The 19,332-nt window shown below is 39.2% G+C and overlaps 1 protein-coding gene and 1 long non-coding RNA gene across 7 annotated transcripts in view; one reads left to right on the plus strand and one right to left on the minus strand.

Annotated features, from left to right (window-relative positions):
* Positions 1–19,332, minus strand: part of ZNF197 (zinc finger protein 197) — a 24,222-nt gene continuing 4,890 nt past the window's right edge. Inside the window, exons 1-6 of one of the 6 annotated variants that reach the window (XM_088798214.1) lie at positions 17,994–18,128; positions 13,500–13,979; positions 12,140–12,293; positions 11,666–11,757; positions 11,266–11,392; positions 1–6,125 (exon numbers count right to left, since the gene is read on the minus strand). In XM_088798214.1, the coding sequence (XP_088654340.1) occupies positions 3,808–6,125; positions 11,266–11,392; positions 11,666–11,757; positions 12,140–12,293; positions 13,500–13,898 (3,090 nt within the window). In that variant the 5' untranslated portion in view covers positions 13,899–13,979; positions 17,994–18,128 and the 3' untranslated portion in view covers positions 1–3,807. Of the gene's footprint in view, positions 6,126–11,265; positions 11,393–11,665; positions 11,758–12,139; positions 17,752–17,993; positions 18,129–19,332 lie in introns of those variants that run through there. The other 5 variants (XM_088798213.1, XM_088798215.1, XM_019724084.3 and 2 more) reach the window with 5 other exon arrangements.
* Positions 18,068–18,938, plus strand: LOC141567167 (uncharacterized). Its single transcript, XR_012489596.2, has 2 exons — positions 18,068–18,204; positions 18,730–18,938. It is a non-coding gene; the product is annotated as an uncharacterized LOC141567167 (long non-coding RNA).

Consider the following 19,332-nt stretch of genomic DNA (forward strand, 5'->3'; position numbering starts at 1 on the left):
TTCGTTTTGCTCCAAACGTTTTATTTTGAAAATATCAAACGGTACAGAAAAGTCTGAAAGGTACAAGGAATACCTGTATCCTCTATCTGGACTCAACAATCAACACTTTCCTACGTTTGCCTTTACTATACATACTGAAAAACACTTTTTTCTTGAAAGTTGTAAACATCAAACCTCTTCATTCCAAATACTTCAATATTTATTATTTAATAAGAATGTTCTCCAAACTAACACCATAATTACAGGTAAGAAAATGAACAATAATTCCCCTATATCACCTAATATCCAGTCATATTCAAATTTTCCCAACTGTCCTAAAATATATATTTCATAATTTTTTTTTTCCAAATCAGTTTCACACAACTGCATCTGGTTATGGCTCTTTAGTCTTTTTTTTTTTTTTTTTCCACTTTTCATTTTGAATTTATAGGTTCACAGGAAGTTGAAAAGATAATACCCTTCACGTAATTTCCCCCAACAGGTACACCTGACATAACTATAGTTTAATATAAAAATCAGGAAATCAACATTGGTACAATGTGTGTGTGCTATCCTTTATCACGTGTAGATTTGTGTAACCACCACAATCAAGATACACAACTGTTTCAACACCACCATCTCCCTAGTGCTACCCCTCCCTGTTCCCCTGCTCCCTCCCACCATCCCCGACCTCTGGCAACCGCTAATGTGTTTCTCATGTCTATAGTTTTGACATTTCAGAACATTAAACATTATATAAATGGAATCATATAGTATATGACCTTTTGAGATTGGATTTTTTTCACTCAACATTGAGTCACTGCAGGTATCAATAGATCATTCCATTTTATTGCAAAGTAATAAGCATTCCATCGTATAGATATACCAGTTTGTTTTAACCACCTGCTGAAGGGTATTTGCGTTTTGATTATGAATAAACTGCTACGAATAGTCATGTACAGGTTTTCATGTTAACATATATTTTCATTTCCGGGATAAATGCTCAGGAGTGCAAATACTGGAATTTAGAAGAAACTGCCAAACATTTTCCAGAATGGCTGTGCCACTTAACATTGCAACATGAAATCCAGTTTCTCCACATTCTTGCCAGTATTTGGTGTTAAAAGTTTGTTTGCGTTTGTTTTAAAGTATTCTGATAGGAAACTTGCATTTCCCTAATGGATAATGATGTTGAACATCTTTTTATTTGCTTATTTGCTGTCTATACTTTGGTGAAATGTCTGTTTGTGTCTTTTGGCCATTTTCTAATTAGACCTATTTATTGATGAGTTTTGAGAATTCTTTATATAATCTAGATACAAATCCTGTATTGGATACACGATTTGTAAATATTTTCTCCCAGTCTGTCATGTCTTTTTCATCCTGTTAAGGAGTCTTTTGAAGAGCAAATTATTTTGATGAGGTCCAAGTTACCATTTTTTCCTTGTATGGAGCATGCTTTTGATATAAGTGTAAGTTCTTTGCTGAGTCTTAAGTTTCCAAAATTTATTTTTTTTTGCCTATGGCCAGCCACTTGCTCCAGCAGCATTTTCTTAAAAGGCTATCCCTCCTCTACTGAATTGCTTTTGCACCTTTGTCAAAAATCATTTGGGCATTTGTGTGAATCTATTCCTGGCTTACTATCTTATGTATGGCTCTTTAGTAACCTTTAAAAACAACCTCACCTATATTTTATACCTTTCACTATGAAAAACTTCATACATGCACAAAAGCAGGTAACACTACAATGAACTCTCAACTCATCCAGCTTCAACGATTATCACCCCTCCCTTCTTCATCATAATCTTTTTGAAGAATTCGGTAGAGTTTTCTTATACAACATCTCACGTTCTGAATTTGCTTCTCATGGTGTTAATTTGTCTTGTTCTTGTGCCTCCTGTATTTCCTGTAAACTGGCAAACAGGCCCAAGAAGCTTGATAAATTCAGTTATGCTTTTGGTTTACTGCATCATGAGGAGGCACATTATATGGGTTTCTCAGTCTTAGTTATGTTACATTTTAATTGGTTAAGAGGTAAATGCTAGCTTTCAGCTTGTTAAAGTACATATTTCCCTTTGTAATTATTATATAATTGGGAGTGATTCTTCAGCATGGATATAAAGCATTTTCACACTCATTACCTCATAAGAACTCTGTGAGGTAGATATTCTTCCTCCTGTTTAATAGACGAGGAAATCAAGGCTCCAAGAAATGAAGGCCTTTGTCCAAGGAACGTTGTAGCACCTGACTCATACCCAGGTCCTAACACTTTTAACCTTGGGCCCCTTCCATTTTTCACTCTTGGGTACCTTTTATTCTAACGAGGAACCAGCCCCCAAGGAACTCTGGGGTTGAATTAATAATATTTATTATAATCAACGTAACACTTTGATACTTCCACTGTTAGAAAACACAATCCTGACATTAAGGTATTTATAATCTAGCTGCAGAATTGGAGTTTTGAGAATTACAACATGAAATTATCAACTCAAGAATATAGGATGAATTAAATTTACAAATGTACAAAAGGGCACACACTGAATTAATGGTTCAGAGTGAATAATGCCCAGAGGTGGATACTGAATTGGTTTAATCAGAGCTTGTAGGGCTTGGCTCTGTGTGAAAAATTTATGTAGTAGGTTGAGTGCTGGAACAGAATGTTTTTTGAAGTAACAAGCTATCGCATGTCAGCAATGAAGCAATGTTAATTAGAACTGAGAATGACAGTGGCAGGGATATTCATTTCAAGGGTTGGGGTAAGGACTTTTCCCTATGAACAAGGAAAACCACATAGGACTGTCCCTCCATTTTGACACTCTACACCCACTGGGTTTTAAATTTGAAGTTGATAAATTGGTTTCCATGTATCAGTGTTAAAAGCTGGGCATATTATTTTCCATAATAAGCCAATATTTTTACATACAAACAAAATAGGCATGTTATCTATTAACTCCCTTAAACATTTTTAAAGCTATATTTTGAAAAAAGTCTTCTTAGAGTGCTAAATTCCAAAGTTAGCTATACACCAGCCTTCCTCTTACTATACAAATGAATACCTTTTGAGGTTCACAGATTCCTAATACTGACTTTATGAACAGACATTACATTATACCATGTTCTAGATTTTAACTATACCTCTTTTATCCGACTTTATTGACAACTAAATTATTTCATAAAGTACTTTCACAAAGATCCTTTCATTTAATCCTCATAACAATCCTGTGAGGTAGGCATTAGGTCAACATTTGACTGACAGAGATACCAAGGCTCAGAGGCTGATTTAATGACATCACATAGCTAGTAAGAGAAAGAGCCAGGATCACAACCTAGGTCTTCTGATTCCAGGTCCAAGTCCAAGCTCTTCTTAAGTGGTCCTCAGACAGCAGCTTCTTGCCCACCCAACACCATGTCTGACATGTCTCAATCTTTCTGTCTATATACTTTCTGCAGCAGCGATGCTAGCTTTAAAGTGTACAATATACACACTTTTAGAAACAACTCCCACTTTTTAACAAAAATGTTTTTTTCTACTGCTTACAACTACATCATTACATCTTATAAGACATAAACCCAGTTTCTTTAGAGTCCTCAATTGCTCCAAAGTCTCTTTCTAGATCAGAACAAATGGTCTGAAACAGAGCTTCCTTTAACTAGAATTAGGTTTGTTTTTGTCGTCTTGAAAGTCTAGATTAACTGTCTCCCACATTCAACTCACTTGTCTATAAAAGGGGCAATCAAGACTTTTTTTCCTTATAAGAACCACATATTGCTATTTCTCCAACAATTACTTAATTAAGCAGGAATTTGATTCCAATTTCACATATGACACTAGATTTTCTGAATCTGTATCTTGGGCTCATTGGCATTTTGAAGCCAAGAGAATTCCTCTAGGGTATGGATTTTTTGTTGAAGATGAAGGTTTGAAGTCTGAGAGAATTCCTTTTCAGACTCATCATATTCACAGAGTTTTTCATCTGTATGAATTTTCTGATGTACAGTAAGGTTTTTTCTTTGTCTAAAAACTTTACTACAATCATTACACCCATATGGCTTCTCCCCTGTGTGGATTCTCTGGTGGCCAACTAAATTCCTCTTAGAAGTAAAAGATTTTCTACATTTCTCACACTCGTATGGTTTTTCCCCAGTGTGCATTCTCTGATGTACAACAAGATTTTTATTCTGACTAAAGTCTTTTCCACACTCATTACATTTATAGGGTTTCTCTCCAGTGTGGATTCTCTGATGTACCATAAGATTTCTACTGGAGGTAAGGACTTTTCTACAAATATGACATTCGTAAGTTTTTTCCCCACTGTGAATCCTTTGATGTTCAATAAGGTTTCTGTTATAAGTAAAGCCTTTCCCACACTCGTTACATGCATAGGGCTTCTCGCCAGTGTGGATTCTCTGATGGGCTACAAGGTTTGAGCGATAACTGAAGACTTTCCCACAGTCACTGCATTTATAAGATTTTTCCCTTGTGTGAATCCTCTGATGTCCAATGAGGCTTTTCTTCAGAATGAAGCATTTACCACACTCATTACATTCATAGGGTTTCTCGCCACTGTGGATTCTCTTATGTTCAATGAGGTTTCTATTAGAACTGAAAGCTCTTCCACACTCGCCGCATTCAAAGGGCTTTTCCCCAGTATGGATTCTCCGATGTACCAGCAGGCTTGAATTATAACTGAAAGCCTTCCCACAATCCTCACATTTGTAGGCTTTCTCCTGTGTGTGAAGTTTCTGATGGACCATGAAACTCTTGCTCATAATGAAAGTTTTCCCACACTCACGGCATTCATAGGGCTTTTCCCCATTGTGGAGTCTCTCATGGTCAATGAGGTTTCTGTTCGAGCCAAAGACTTTGCCACAATCTTTACATTCATAGAGATTCTCTCCAGTGTGGAACCTCTGATGTAAAATGAGGCTTTTCTTCAGAATGAAAACTTTCCCACACTCATTACATTCATAGGGCTTTTCCCCATTGTGGAGTCTCTGATGGTCAAAAAGGTAAGCACTCTGAGTGAAGGCTTTCCCACATTCAGTACATTTATAAGGCTTCTCTCTGCTATGCATCCTCTTATGGTCAATGAGGTTGGACTTACAATTGAAAATTTTCCCACATTTTTTACAACCAAAGGTCTTCTTTTCTGTATGTACTCTCTGGTGTAACAGGAGGCTTTTGCTTCGAATGAAAACTTTTCCACATTCTTTACATTTGTATGGGTTCTCTGAACTGTGGAGTCGCTGGTGGTCAGCAAGGTAAGTGGTCTGAGCAAAGGTTTTTCCACATTCATCACATTTATAGGGTTTTTCCCCAGAGTGGATTCTCTGGTGCAGAATAAGGCTCTTCTTCAGGATGAAAGCTTTCTGACACTTGTTACATTTATAAGGTTCTTCTCCTTTGTGGAGCCTCTGATGGTCAATGAGGTAAGCATTCTGAGAGAAAACTTTCCCACACTCATTACATTTATAAGGTCTCTCCCCAGAGTGGCGCCTCAGATGTATAATAAGGCCTGAGTGCCTATAGAAGCCCTTTCCACACTCCTTACATTTATAAGGTTTCTCCCCAGTGTGGATTCTCTGATGGTTTAGAAGGTAAGCACTTTGAGAAAAGGCTTTCCCGCATTCATTACATTTATATGGTTTCTCCCCAGAATGATTCCGTAAATGCATTAGAAGGCTTGAGCGCTGAATAAAGCCTTTTCCACACTCCTTACATTTATGAGGTTTCTCACCGGTGTGGATTCTCCGATGGTTTATAAGATGGGAGATTTTATTGAAATGTTTACAACATACATCACATTTATAAAACTTCTTTCCTTCAGTACCCATTAAATTTTCAGAAAGAGCTGAACCTAAAGGCAAGCATTCTCCAACTTCCTTCGCCTTTTGGTTTCGTTTTTCTGGTGGCGTTCTTTTCTTCTTGTCTCGTTCATGGAGGGAAACTTTCTTCAGTGCATCTCTTTCCCTTGTTTCATTTCCCCACTGACTTGCCAAAACTTGCCACTCACACTCTTTCTCAAAATCAAGGTCCTGGGGAATACCTCCTTGAAGTCTTTTTGATGTTGCTTTCTGAGAATCTGCTCTTTGAGATATGCTTGACTTTGATGTCACCTCCACATTCTCAGTCATGGTCTCCCATTCTGGTAAAAGGAATTAAAAATGCAAATGTTACCAAGTCCCCGTGTTAGTGAGAACAAGATCTTCAACCGACTTTAAAACAAGCTAGAAGGATACACTTTTTATATGCATACAAAAAGAAGAAACTTTTCATTAAATGAAGGTACAAACTAAAATGCTACACTGATGGGATGTTGTAAATGGATTAATACAGACTCACTATGAGACACTTGTAAGCTCTTTGTCTTCAGGGAGCAGATGGAAATATATAAATAATGTTGAAAAATAGATGCAAGGAAGAAGGAGAAAGAGAACACAGGATTTTATGAATATATATGTGGTTCAGACCTGCGGCTCAGGAAGTTGGATGGAACAGGAAGAATCATTTGGCGTATAAAGAACTGTCTTTTTATTTTATTCATGCTAGGAAGAAGGGAACTCTAAAAGAAAGAAAAGGAGCCTAAAGATTCAGAAAGGCACTATTTAATTTTGAAGAGTCAAGTATATAAACACTTTTTAATTACTTGAAAGCATTAACCTACAGGAAAAAATCCATTAAAAAGCAACTTAATGCTTAGAATTTATCTATAACTCCCACTATTTCTTTTAAAAACTGAGAAGCGGAAATTTTTAAATTCATTTCACAAAAACATCAGGTCTGGGTGATTCCATCACTAATTAGACCTGAAAGGTAAGAGAAGAAATATAGAATAAAAACAAAAAATACAGAGATTGAAAAACATGAAAACATCTTAAAAATGATAAGGCTTTACTAGTTAAACTCCAAGGTCTGTTTCTATCCTCATATTCTAAAATATTTTAAAATGTGAAATAATTTATTTTTTGGAAAATGTTTTGGAGGCTTGCTATCACCATCTGAATGTGAGAAAAATTGCAAACTATCTAATAAATGAAAAGTATGTCAGTAGGGGCCGGCCCGATGGCTCAGGCGGTTAGAGCTCCATGCTCCTAACTCCGAAGGCTGCCAGTTCAATTCCCACATGGGCCAGTGGGCTCTCAACCACAAGGTTGCCGGTTCAACTCCTCGAGTCCCGAAAGGGATGGTGGGCTCCGCCCCCTGCAACTTAGATTGAACACGGCACCTTGAGCTGAGCTGCCGCTGAACTCCCGGATGGCTCAGTTGGTTGGAGCGTGTCCTCTCAACCACAAGGTTGCCGGCTCGACTCCCGCTAAGGGATGGTGGGCTGTGCCCCCTGCAACTAGAAAACGGCAACTGGACTTGGAGCTGAGCTGCGCCCAACACAACTAAGACTGAAAGGACAACAACTTGAAGCTGAACGGCACCCTCCACAACTAAGACTGAAAGGACAACAACTTTTCTTGGAAAAAAGTCCTGGAAGTACACACTGTTCCCCAATAAAGTCCTGTTCCCCTTAAAAAAAATAGGCAAAGAATCTGAATAGGCATTCCTTCAAAGACATATAAATAGCCAATAAGCACATGAAAAGTTGCTTAACATCATTAGCCGTCAGGGAAATGCAAATCAAAACCACAATAAGATATTTCAGACCCACTAGCATGTCTATAATCAGAAAGACAGATAATAACAAGTGTTGGCGAAGATTTAGAGAAATCGGAAACCATATACACTGTTGTGAGAGTGTATAATGGGGCAGCAACTTTGGAAAACAGTCTGTCAGTACCAAAAACACTTAAACATAAGAGTTACCATATAACCCAGCAAGTCCACTCCTAGATATACATCCGAGAGAAATAAAAACATATGTCCAACCAAAAACTTGTATACAAATGTTCACAGCAGCATTATTCATAATAGCCCAAAGGTGGAAAAAAACTAAATATCCATCAACTAATAAATGGGTCAATAAAATGTGACACATCCATACAAAGGAATATTATGTGCCCATAAAAAGGAATGAAATATTAATATATGCTACAACATGGAGGAATCTTTGTGCTAGGTAAAAGAATTCAGTCACAAAAGACCATATATTATATAATTCCATTTATATGAACTGTCCAGAACAGGGAAATCTAGAGACAGAAAGCAGATTAATAGTTGCTTAGGGTTAGGTTGGTGAGTGGAGCTGTGTGAAATGCGGATGACTGCTAAAGGGTACAGCTTTCTTTTTGGGGTGATGAAAATGTTCTAAAATTGTGTGTGGTGATGGTTACTCTATGAATATACTAACAACTAATAAACAGTTGCCTTTAAATGGGTGAATTGTATGGTATGTGAATTGTATCTCAATAAAGCTGTTGTTAAAAAAAGTCACCAGGGGCCAGCCCGGTGGCTCAGGTGGTTAGAGCTCCATGCTCCTAACTCCGAAGGCTGCCGGTTCGATTCCCACATGGGCCAGTGGGCTCTCAACCACAGGTTGCCAGTTCAATTCCTCGAGTCCCACAAAGGATGGTGGGCAAATAAATACTGTATTGTATTTACTAGTGTAAATGTCTATCCCTCCAACTTGAATGTACTTTTAGGCAAAATTCTATTTCAATCTCTTAAATGAAAATATACAAGTCTTTCACATATTGAAGAAGTGTATACAAGCTATCTGGGAGCCTGCTTTTCTACCAGTTTATCAGTGCATAGATATGGAAGGCAAAGTTGTCTTATTTGACAACTGTCATAGCATATCCCCAGGTCCATGGTCTGCTTAGCACTTTCTCTATCTTGGAGAATTGGTTGTGCCCAACTTTTAACCATTATAAATACTCTGCTAGGACTATCTTTAGACATATTATTTATTTCCCCTCTTTCTGAACCTTTCCTTAAGAGATGTACTATGAATTACTAGGTCAAAGGGTGTAAATACCTGGATATCTGCTTGCCCAAAGCCCCAACAACATTGCAAGTAGAGCCTATCTTATTAAAGTGGATTCAAACTTCTTTTTCCCTCAAAAGAATGAATAAACAATTCCATTTTCTTTTTTTAAAAGTTTAACTCTGACAGCCATGTGGAATTATTTTGGCTTACATCATAAGGTATGTATCCATGGCGAGTGTTTTTCATAAAATTAATCATATTTTTAAATTCTTATAAAAGTGGATTATTGAGCAAATAGCACTGAACTTCTAAAAGCCACTTGGATTGAAAAACAAGCAAACAAACTGGATTCCTACAGCATTCTGTATATCAAAATAAACTTTAGATAGATTAAAGCTTAAATGCAAATATGAAACAATAAAAGTATTTAAAGAAAATACAGGCGATTTTTTAAAATATAATTTCATAGAAAAGGAGATCATAAAGAAAAATACTGCTAAGTGGGACTACATAAAAGATTTTCCAAGGCTTAAAAAGAGAACAATTCATAGATAACATTGAATGGCAAATAAACAAGAAAACATGCAACATTTGATAAAAGATTAGAGGTTCTAAAAATAAAGAAATACATAGGAAAGATATGAATAAGAGTAAAATGACCAATAAATATGTGAAGATTTCAACCACACAATTCATCAAAGAAATGAAAAAGAAACAAAAGGTAGTATTCTTCATCTACTAGCAAAGATTTTACATTGACCAAATCATAAGCATCTACAGGGGAAATGGGCCCTCTTATGTTCTTTATTTATTTTTCCATTTTTGTTTGTTTTTGTTCTTTTTGTGTGTTTTTTCCTCCTATTTTTTGGTTTTTTATTTATTTTTATTTATTTTTATGTTTTGTGCTCTTTTAATGGGAGTATAAATTGGTCCATCACTGAGAGAAAGCAGTTTGGTAATACATATCAAAATATAAAATCTACAGAATGTTTGACTCACCATCACCATAGCTAGGATACTAAAAGATACATTCTCAAAAATAAAAATATACAGTATAAATTACTATTGACAATAAAATAATTTATTAATGTTGCTGGGTACAAAATTAACATACAAAAATATTTTCATATATGCAAACAATCAATCAGAAAACATTCCAATTCCAAAGAATCAATATAACCAGAAATATAAAAGATCTAGATGAATGTAATCTTAAAACAGGCTTGAAACATACAAAGGTGGTACTAAACAAATGGAATGGCATGTAATGTTCTTGAAGAGAAATTCAATATCATAAAGCTGTCAATGTAAAGCATGATATACAGACAATGGAAAACTATACAGCCATTTAAACTGATACTATAAATCTGTATTTCTGTCCAAATACATCAGTCCATTAGCTGATTCCTCAGTTTTTAATATCTATTTCTCCAAACAAAATCCTACTTTTTTTCTTTAAGGTCCAGCACACAGCTACCTTCTTTATGGCCTTTCCTAATCCCCAGGATGGAACTGGTTGCTTTGTCCTCTCCATCTCCATCTCAAGAAGCTTATGCCATTCTCATACCAATTATTTCACTCTGACTTATTTATTCTATGTCTATCTCCCAAACCATGGTAAACTACTTAATGACAGGATCACATCATTCCCACAGCTGCCACCACATGATAGGTGTTTAATGTTTGTTGGAAGCACAAATAAATTCTAGTAAATTTTTTTAAATACTTACTTTATTATTAGTCAAAGAAATCAAATTAGGATTAAATAGATATAACTTTAAAAATTATGTTAGCAACAATTGAAAAAAATGGGATTCCTCAGTACCAATGAAGACAGAGCAAAAAGAGCTTTCTTCTGTACCAAGGGTAAGAGCGGGGGGACAGAGATCACTAGGGAAAGCCACTTGGCAGTACAAAGCAAGAGCCTTAAAACAATTCAAACTCTCAGGCCTACTAAATCTACTTCAAAAAAAATAATGAGAAATAAAGAAAGGTCTAAGGCATAGAGATAGATGATTATTATAGCAGCTATTTAAAATAAGGAAATAGCTAACTGTGAATTATGGCACAAATTAGGTAACCAAACCAATATATATAATCTTTGCAAAGAATTTGTAATAATACGAGAGGAGAACACAAGGAAGGCAAGCTATAAAACTATATACACGCACACTCGTACAAACACATGCTTAAAACAATGTGAAAAAGACCTCAAATACACAGGAAAAAAACAGAAAGGTAATATATCAAAAAGTTGATAGTAGTTGTCTACAAATAGTGGATATAAGGAAGTTTTTCTCCTTCTTTCTAATATTGTTTTCCAAAATAAGTGTATATTACTTTCATAATCAGAAAAGAAACAAAGGCTGATGAAATAAAGGTCAGAATTATGGGAAGAAAGGGTCCTTACCTAAGGAGGTCACATTTCCATAATTCTCCAGCATCACATCCCAGTACAAGGCCCTCTGAATTGGGCCCAGACATGCCCATTCCTCTGAAGTGAAGCATACTGATACCTCCTCAAACATCACCAACTCCTGGAATAACAGGTACGTGTGAGAGTATCCACGCCCAGGGGCTCCCCTACTGAAAGGTCCCTTCCACTTCCGGGGAAAGGAAACATGGTGAGACCATGAGGTGGGCAAGGCATATCAGGGAGATATAAGGAGACCCCATGTAGAGTCTGCCTTCTAATAGCATGGACCTTGATTTTGAGACAGGAACCAGCTGGACACCCAAGCACTAGCACTTCAGCCACAACTAGGTGGTACAGGTAGGGCCTTAGGAAGGAAAAATGATGCAAACCTCACCTGGGGCTGGGCTGTCAGGTGCATGAGTGCCATTAATTGATTTCTTGGGTTCTCTTCCTGGGAAAGGGCAGAAGCTTCAGGGGCAGGAGAACCTGAGGAAGGAGGAAAAGCTGCATGTGAGATTTCTGCTGTTCCTGCCCACTACTCCATGTCCAGTACCTTGTACAAACAAGGAACTCAGAAAGACCCAAAACTCTCGTGACTAGGCAATGATGGCTATAAAATGACCTACAGACCTTTTATGAGTGACCCCCCTGTGCAGGGCAGGACTAACACAAAGAGCATTAATAAGAATGGATAAAGAGTCAAGGGACCCAGGAAAGGAGAAAAGGGGGAACAACAGGAAGGGCTTGGTACCATAAGGAATTCATGGAGAGGGCAGGAAAGGAAGCGACTATCTGGGAGTAGGGGGACGAGCCACAGCACGGGTCCAAAAAGAAAGGAAGCCCACAGCCAGGGCCACTGAACAAGTACCATGCGGAGGGTCGTGGAGGCTGACCACCACCGGGTCAGAAAGAGGACTGGGGCACATTTCCGCTGGGATGTGGCTCCCAGTGGGTGCCTGAGGAAGGGCTGTTCCTGGCGTGCTCAGCTCCTCCTGGAGAGTGTCCTGGACAATGACTGGAACCTGGGAACAAGCAAAACAGAATAAGGGGACTCTTCTTGTACCTCCAGAAAACGGACTCGCCTAACCACCGTGGACCTCTTTCTGCCCATAAGCTACAACTGTGAGATCAGAGAGACCCACCTCCAGCGTGGAGCATCAAAACAGCAGTAAAACTCTGCCTTGAGAACAATGGAGCTGCCCTCTAGCCCCACTCATGGCACTGGCGACCTCTCCCAGAGGAGACTGAACAGAGCGGTGGAAACAAGCCAGACCTGGGTGTGGGTTAAGGAGGGAATGGAAGTAACAAGCAATAATTAAGAGCATGCGTTTTAGGTTCAGCCCTACTCTAGATGAGACCTAGGATTCAATATGCTCTTCTACTTATTTGCCCCTTTACTTATCCCGCCCTGTTCCAACAGAAGGAACACTAGAGTTCAGAGTCTAGACACGGTTTTGCTGCTAAGTAGATATCTGACCTAAGGCAATCCAGAGAACCCTTTCCTGCCTCCGTTCTCTTCTCTCTCAAATAAGAGGATGGATTAGTGATTTGTAATGAAATATATAGCTCTACAATTCTTCACTTTTATGATTAAAACGACACGCCCCCCGTTGGTGCCACTCCCAAGTTTAAGTTATGTTTCAGACTTCCAGTAAGAGAAATGTTTCTAGTGCTCCACTGATTGACACAGATCTCACACATGCTAAAAACTATATTAAGATCCCAATTTAATAGCATATAAAATCTTATCAAAAGCAAAAACCCAATCTCTTGATTCACAGAACCAAGTAGGGGCACACATGGGAAGGTCTTGCCAGATCTAGAAAATTTCATTCTTGCTGTCACTGCCTTTTACACTTCAGGCTTACGTCATCACGCCAAACAGACTTATACAAACAACACATATGCTTCTGTTTAGGGGAACACTGAGAAACATTACGTTCTTCAGGGTCTGAACCAACCTCAGCACTAGCAAGCATCACCCAGGGGACAAAGGGCAGTCAATATTTTTGTGCCGATTCTGAACTGGGCCCAAGATCCCAACCATAAATTCATTTCCCTGTGAACATATTCTGTGGTCTGAATGGCTCATGAACCTGTTTCAAATAGCATTAGAGTTGCTAAGGTGCTATTAACTGTTAATGAAAATCACAGGATCACCCTCCAGCCCAGCCTGCCCTGCCTCAGTTCTCTTTCCTCCCAAACTCTTCCAGTTGCCCCCTTCTCACTTTTAGTGCTGGTCCGTCGAGGTCTCTCTGCAGCTCCTCTACCAGGGCCACGGCCTCCTCACCACTCCCGGGGCGATGGATCTGCACCCAGGTCCGAATCTCCGCAGGCAGGATGCTCAGGAACTGCTCCAGCACCAGCAGCTCCAGCATCTGGGCCTTGGTGCGAGCTTCTGGCCTCAGCCACCGGCGGCAGAGCTCCCGGAGCCGGCTCAGGGCCTCCTGGGGTCCAGATGTCTCATGGTAACGTAACTGTCTAAAGTGCAGGTGGGAAGTCTCCCAAACGGAGGAGCTGCTCCCTTGGAAGCTGGTTCCCCACTTCCAGGTATCATCCTTCCCTTTAACCAGACCCTCTTGTCTCAGAGCATTGTGGGCCCAATTTTCTCTTGTCATTGTCGTCATTTAAGGAAGGCTCCTCCTCCAGGCCCCCTCAATCCTTGCTTGACTTCTCCCTTAGACCTTGGAGAGCATCATCTACAAGACCTCAAGAAACCATTGTTAAATTCAACCCAGTGAAACAGCCACGGTTTCCAGAACCCAGTCAGCTCCCAGTGACGAAGAACCTCCCTGAATGCAGGGTTCCAGGCTCTAGCTCCGCTGACAGAAGCCCCTGCACAAGGTGTTGGGGACACTGACACACGTTACCCAGACTACTGCCGAAACCAGACATGAAGTTCCTTTGGTCTTTACTCACAGCATCTCCTCCACCTAATTACAATACATCCTGTATCCACCGCTCTAACAGTGGGCATCCTGGCTACCCTGTGTGATCCTGAACAAGTTATCTGACTCCCGAATCTTAGTTTCTTAACCTGTAAAACAGGGGTAATAATGGTTCCTATCTTACAGTCTTGTTGCAAAAATGTGATATCTAAATACATTTTAAGTTTCTGAACAGCGCCTGGTACATGGATTCAAACATTAGTTATTATCCTTCTGTAATTTACATTCTTTCCTATGTTCTGTAGAGTCAACAAGTAATCAGGGACTTAATCCTGATGTAGATGAGATAAAATCCTAACACCTTCTCAATTAACAACGTTTTAAGGCTGTGTAGCTTTACTGTACGTACTTTAAATTCTTTGAAAATTGTTCATTCTGTTAATCAAAACATTTGGATACGTTTGAGTTAGATTTTATTATACAGAACTTAGGCTTGTTGTTCTCTAGAAATCTTGTTTTTTAGAAATAACATTTAATTTTCTTATTACAAAACAGAAAATTTCTAAACCAGAAAACACATAGAAAATCAGTGCATAAACACTATTATTGTTCAAGAGGAGGTTCTTCCGGTCCCTGCACCAATTGGGATCCCAAGATTGGAGCCAACTGGAGTGTGCTTTTCACAGATGCTGTGAACATTAAGTATTCATCATTATTTTTAAGAGCATATGAGCACATTCATATTTAAGTAGTCCCTTGTTATTAGACATTTAGAATTATAATTTTTCCTATTATAAATTAGGCCACAATGACAATCCTTACTAGTCATTTTTGGTTACATATCTGTTTATTTCTTCAGTAAATTCCCGGAAAAAACTGTTGGGCCACAAAAGGTACAAATAGTTGTAAACTTTTAAGGTTATAATGATTATATAGGTGACATATGAAAGCACCCTCATTAATTTTATTTAGCACGTGGACCCTTAAGATTCATGCTTATAATGGAGCAGAGGAGGCAGAAATATAAACACAATTTCAATATAATGTCTAAGTATAATTAGTAGGAGGACATACAAGCACAGAAAAAATTCATGAAGGTAATTTTGGACTGGGCTTTAAATGAAAAATAAAAAGACCATTGGAGTATTAGGAAAGCCATTCCTGGAAGAAAGAAACTATAATTTCAAAAGCAAAGGAGTGACAGCACATATAGCTCTGTTATAAATGTGCTTTGCAGACCAGAGAAGGGAAGTAAATTTTGGAGGTAAAGTTGTAGATAAACAGAAGTCAAATTCTAAAAGCTGTTGAGAGGCAGAACAAGAAGGTAATCATGTCCTCTAAGTAACACGCATCAGTAAAGAGGTTTTACTTTACATTTTTCTGTTTTTTTAAAAAAACAGGTAATCACTTGGTTCAAAATTTTATATTATAAAATGCATACTGTGTAAAGCTTCCCGTTCCTCCTTAGTTTATGTATTTTTCCAGCTATTTATGTATGTACAGGTATTGTTTTGTACTTCCCTTTTCTCAGGAATGATAGAACACCATGAATCATGTACTATATCTTCCTTTTCTCAATTAACCATGTATCTCTGAGATCTTTCTTCTCAGCACATAGCTCCTCCCTCTTTTTGTGAATGCATTTACCCAACTCAAGCATTGATTCACAAAATGAACAATTCATAAGCAAAACAAAAAACTTCTGCTCTGCAAAAGGCAAGTCAAGAGAATGAGAAGACAAGCCACAGACTGAGAGAAAACATTTGCAAAGGACACTCATATCTGACAAAGAACTGTTACCTTTGTATATTTCATACAAAGAACTCTTAGAACTCAACAATAAGAAAACAAACAACTCAATTAAAAAATTGCCCTAAGACCTTAACAGACACTTCACCAAAGAAGATATAGATTCCAAATAAGTACATGAAAATATGCTCCACATCATATGTTATCAGGAAATATAAATTTAAACAACAACGAGATGCCACTACACACTTATTAGAATCACCTAAATTCTGAACACTGACACCACCAAATGCTGGTGAGGACGTGGAGCAACAGGAACTCTCATTCATTGCTGGTGGGAATGCGAAATGGAACAGCCACTTTAAAAGACAATTAGGTAGTTTCTTATAAAACTAAACATACGCTTACCATATGATCTAGCAATTGTGCCCCTTGGTATTTACTCAAAAGAGTTCAAAACATATGTCCACACAAAAACTTGCACACGGATGTTTACAATAGCTTTATTCCTAACTGCCGGCACCTAGAAGCAACCCAGAAATCCTTCAGCACATGAATGAGCTGTGGTACTTCTAGACAATGGAATATTATTCAGCGCTAAAAAGAAACAAGCTATTAAGCCATGAAAACTGATAGACGAAACTTAAATGCATGATACTACGTGAAAGAAGCCAATCTCAAAAGACTATACACTGCACAATTCCAACATACAGCATTCTCGAAAAGGCAAAACTATGGAGACAGTAAAAAGATCAGTGGTTGCCAAGGGTTGGGGGAAGGAGGAATGAATAGGCAGAGCACAGAGGATTTTTACGGCACTGAATGTACTCTGTATGATAGCATCATGGTGGATACATTATACATGTCATTATATACTTATCCAAACCTGTAGAATGTACAACACAGAGAGTGAACCCTAATGTAGCCTCTGGACTTTGGAAAATAATGATGTGTCAATGCAGGTTCATCAATTGTTAACAAATACACACCACTCTGGTGGGGAATGTTAACAGTGGGGGAGGCTGTGCATTAGTGGGAGAAGGGAGCGGAGGGGAAATCACTGCATTTTTTTCTGTGAACCTAAAACTGCTCCAAAAAGTCTATTAACATAAATTAATAAATAAGTAAATAAATACACTTAACCTGGAAAAAAGGACTTCTAAATTCTCTACAGTAAATTATCGGAACTTTATTTACTCTTATTTTGCAAATACAAATAACAAATCCTTAAACATACATTTTGTTTGCTTCTCATAAAAGGTTTGAGAACCATAAGTTAAAAAGAACAAAAGAAAGCTCAGAGGAGCTAAGTGATTCACTCAAGGCCACTCAACTAATCAAATTGTGGGAGCAAATTCTGAACTCAAGGATTCTAATTCCAAAAGTTCAAAATAATTCCATCTAAGCTATTGTAAAGCAATGATTTCCAGACGATAGTTCATCATAAAGCTGTACTCTGGCCAACTGGAAAACGAAAATAACTATGCATAGTCACTGACAGGTTGGCAATGACCTCTCTTGCACAGGACAGTATTCATTCTGAGTGGTAGGGTTTCAGTACTTAGTGTTAAAACATATTCTCTTAAGTAATAATGGTACAGGTAGTAGTCAAAGTTTGCTTTTCAACTACCGTTACATTACAAAATTTAAAGATGGAAACTGGTCCATCCCTCAAGATGAAAAAAAAAAAGTCCCCCGAAGTATGGGTGCCACTGCTCCGGGGAAGTCTCCAGCTGTTTCTCTCGGCATCAGCCTGAGAAGCTTGAGGAAGAACAGAACCACCTCGGCTGGGGGCCCTGGCTTCGGAGGCAGCTGTTCCCATAGGGGCAGGACATCCTATTTGACTCGAGCTCTGGTCCACAGACACACAGGCTCAAAGATGCTGTCTTCAATACCTCCCCCAAGCCGGCCGTTTGCCTAAGTCGAGGCCGGGGTGACCACCTCAACACGGAGCTGAGGAGGGACAGTGCTGGGGGTCAGGGGCGGGGAGGGGCCGGCGAGGGGTGCGCCGCCCCAATGAGCTCAAGCCCGCGCCCCCGGCCGCTCTTCGCGCATGCCCACCCGACCCGAGTCCACCCCGCTCACCGGGGGCTCCCGCTGCGGCTCCGGCTTTGGGTACCGTCGCCTTGGCGCCGGGACGCCAGGAGATAACTCGGGAACAGGACGCTACGGTAGCCGAGGCCCAGAATAATGGCTGACTTGCAGGTACCGCGACTTCCGGCTCCTCACTCCTCCACCCCATCACCGGCTCTCTAGGAAGCCACATCTCTATGATTCCTTGGTTTTCCCTGAGGAGGTGAGGAGCTGTGGAGCTTTGGGGCCCTTGGGTCTTTCTTCCTCCCAGAGAAGGAGGGGGGACCGTGGGGTACAAATGAATTCCAGAGCAGAAGGATGAAGAGATGAATCACTTTGCCCAGGCCCTCTGGACGCTTGTTGTCTCCTGAAGGAGTTGGACCTTTTGGTTTTAATTTGCATTTAAATCGAGGTTGATTCGGAGTAATTTCTCACAACAATGAATGGCCTCGTGGGTGACTTTTCCCATTTGTTCTTGAACAGTTCTCACTATAAATAATAACATGGCTTATAAATGACCCCTTTGTGGATTCTGTCTTGCATCTCCCTCAAATGATGAGATAATGGAGCTCTGGTATTAAATAGTATTCAAGCTGAAACTGCAGAGTCATGCACAGATGGGGGTGTAGGGGGGGCCTGTCACCCAGGAAGGAGGTGGTCATTCCAATTGTCCATCACTCTGGGGAAAGTTAGGTCTACATAAAGGAAACTTGAACACTGATGCTCTCTTTGGTCCTCAATCTCTTAGGTTGGCACTTCGGGAATTGTCATCCCTTATACCGGACTGAGACTGGAAAGAGGCAAGGGCCATGTCTGTATGAATGAATACTTAGCACCTAGCACAAAACTGGAGCTGGATTCGGTGCTAGATGAACGTCTGTTGAATCAGCAAGGTGTTATTGTTTATTTCTATATGTTCTCTCCTGGCTCTCATTAAACACTCGTTTAAACATTTCACCCTCTACTCATTCAACAACTATCGACTGAGTACTAACCATGTGCTAGACACTGTTCTAGACACTAGGGACATAAGTGAAGAGGTAAAGTCCCTGCTTTCATGGACCTTACATTTCTAGTGCGGGTAAAAAGAAAATCCTGCCCTGGCAGCTCATAAAAATCTAAGTCCCGTGGACCAAGATCACCAAACTGCCTCACGGCCATAAGGCATCATCACCCACTTACTTTTCTGAATTCCCTTACTCATCGTTTTAGGCTCTGAGGATTTATGTCACTTTCTTGAAAGTCCTTTAAAAGGATGTTTAAGTTTTATCCAGCATTTCTAGGTTGTTTTGTAGCCAAAGGGCTTTATGATTATCTAGCTTGCCATACTGTTCTATTATAGCTTTTAAAA

This window comes from Rhinolophus sinicus, chromosome 5 (assembly GCF_057876585.1).
Source record: "Rhinolophus sinicus isolate RSI-liver-muscle chromosome 5, RSI-T2T, whole genome shotgun sequence".
Taxonomy (NCBI): Eukaryota; Metazoa; Chordata; class Mammalia; order Chiroptera; family Rhinolophidae; genus Rhinolophus; species Rhinolophus sinicus.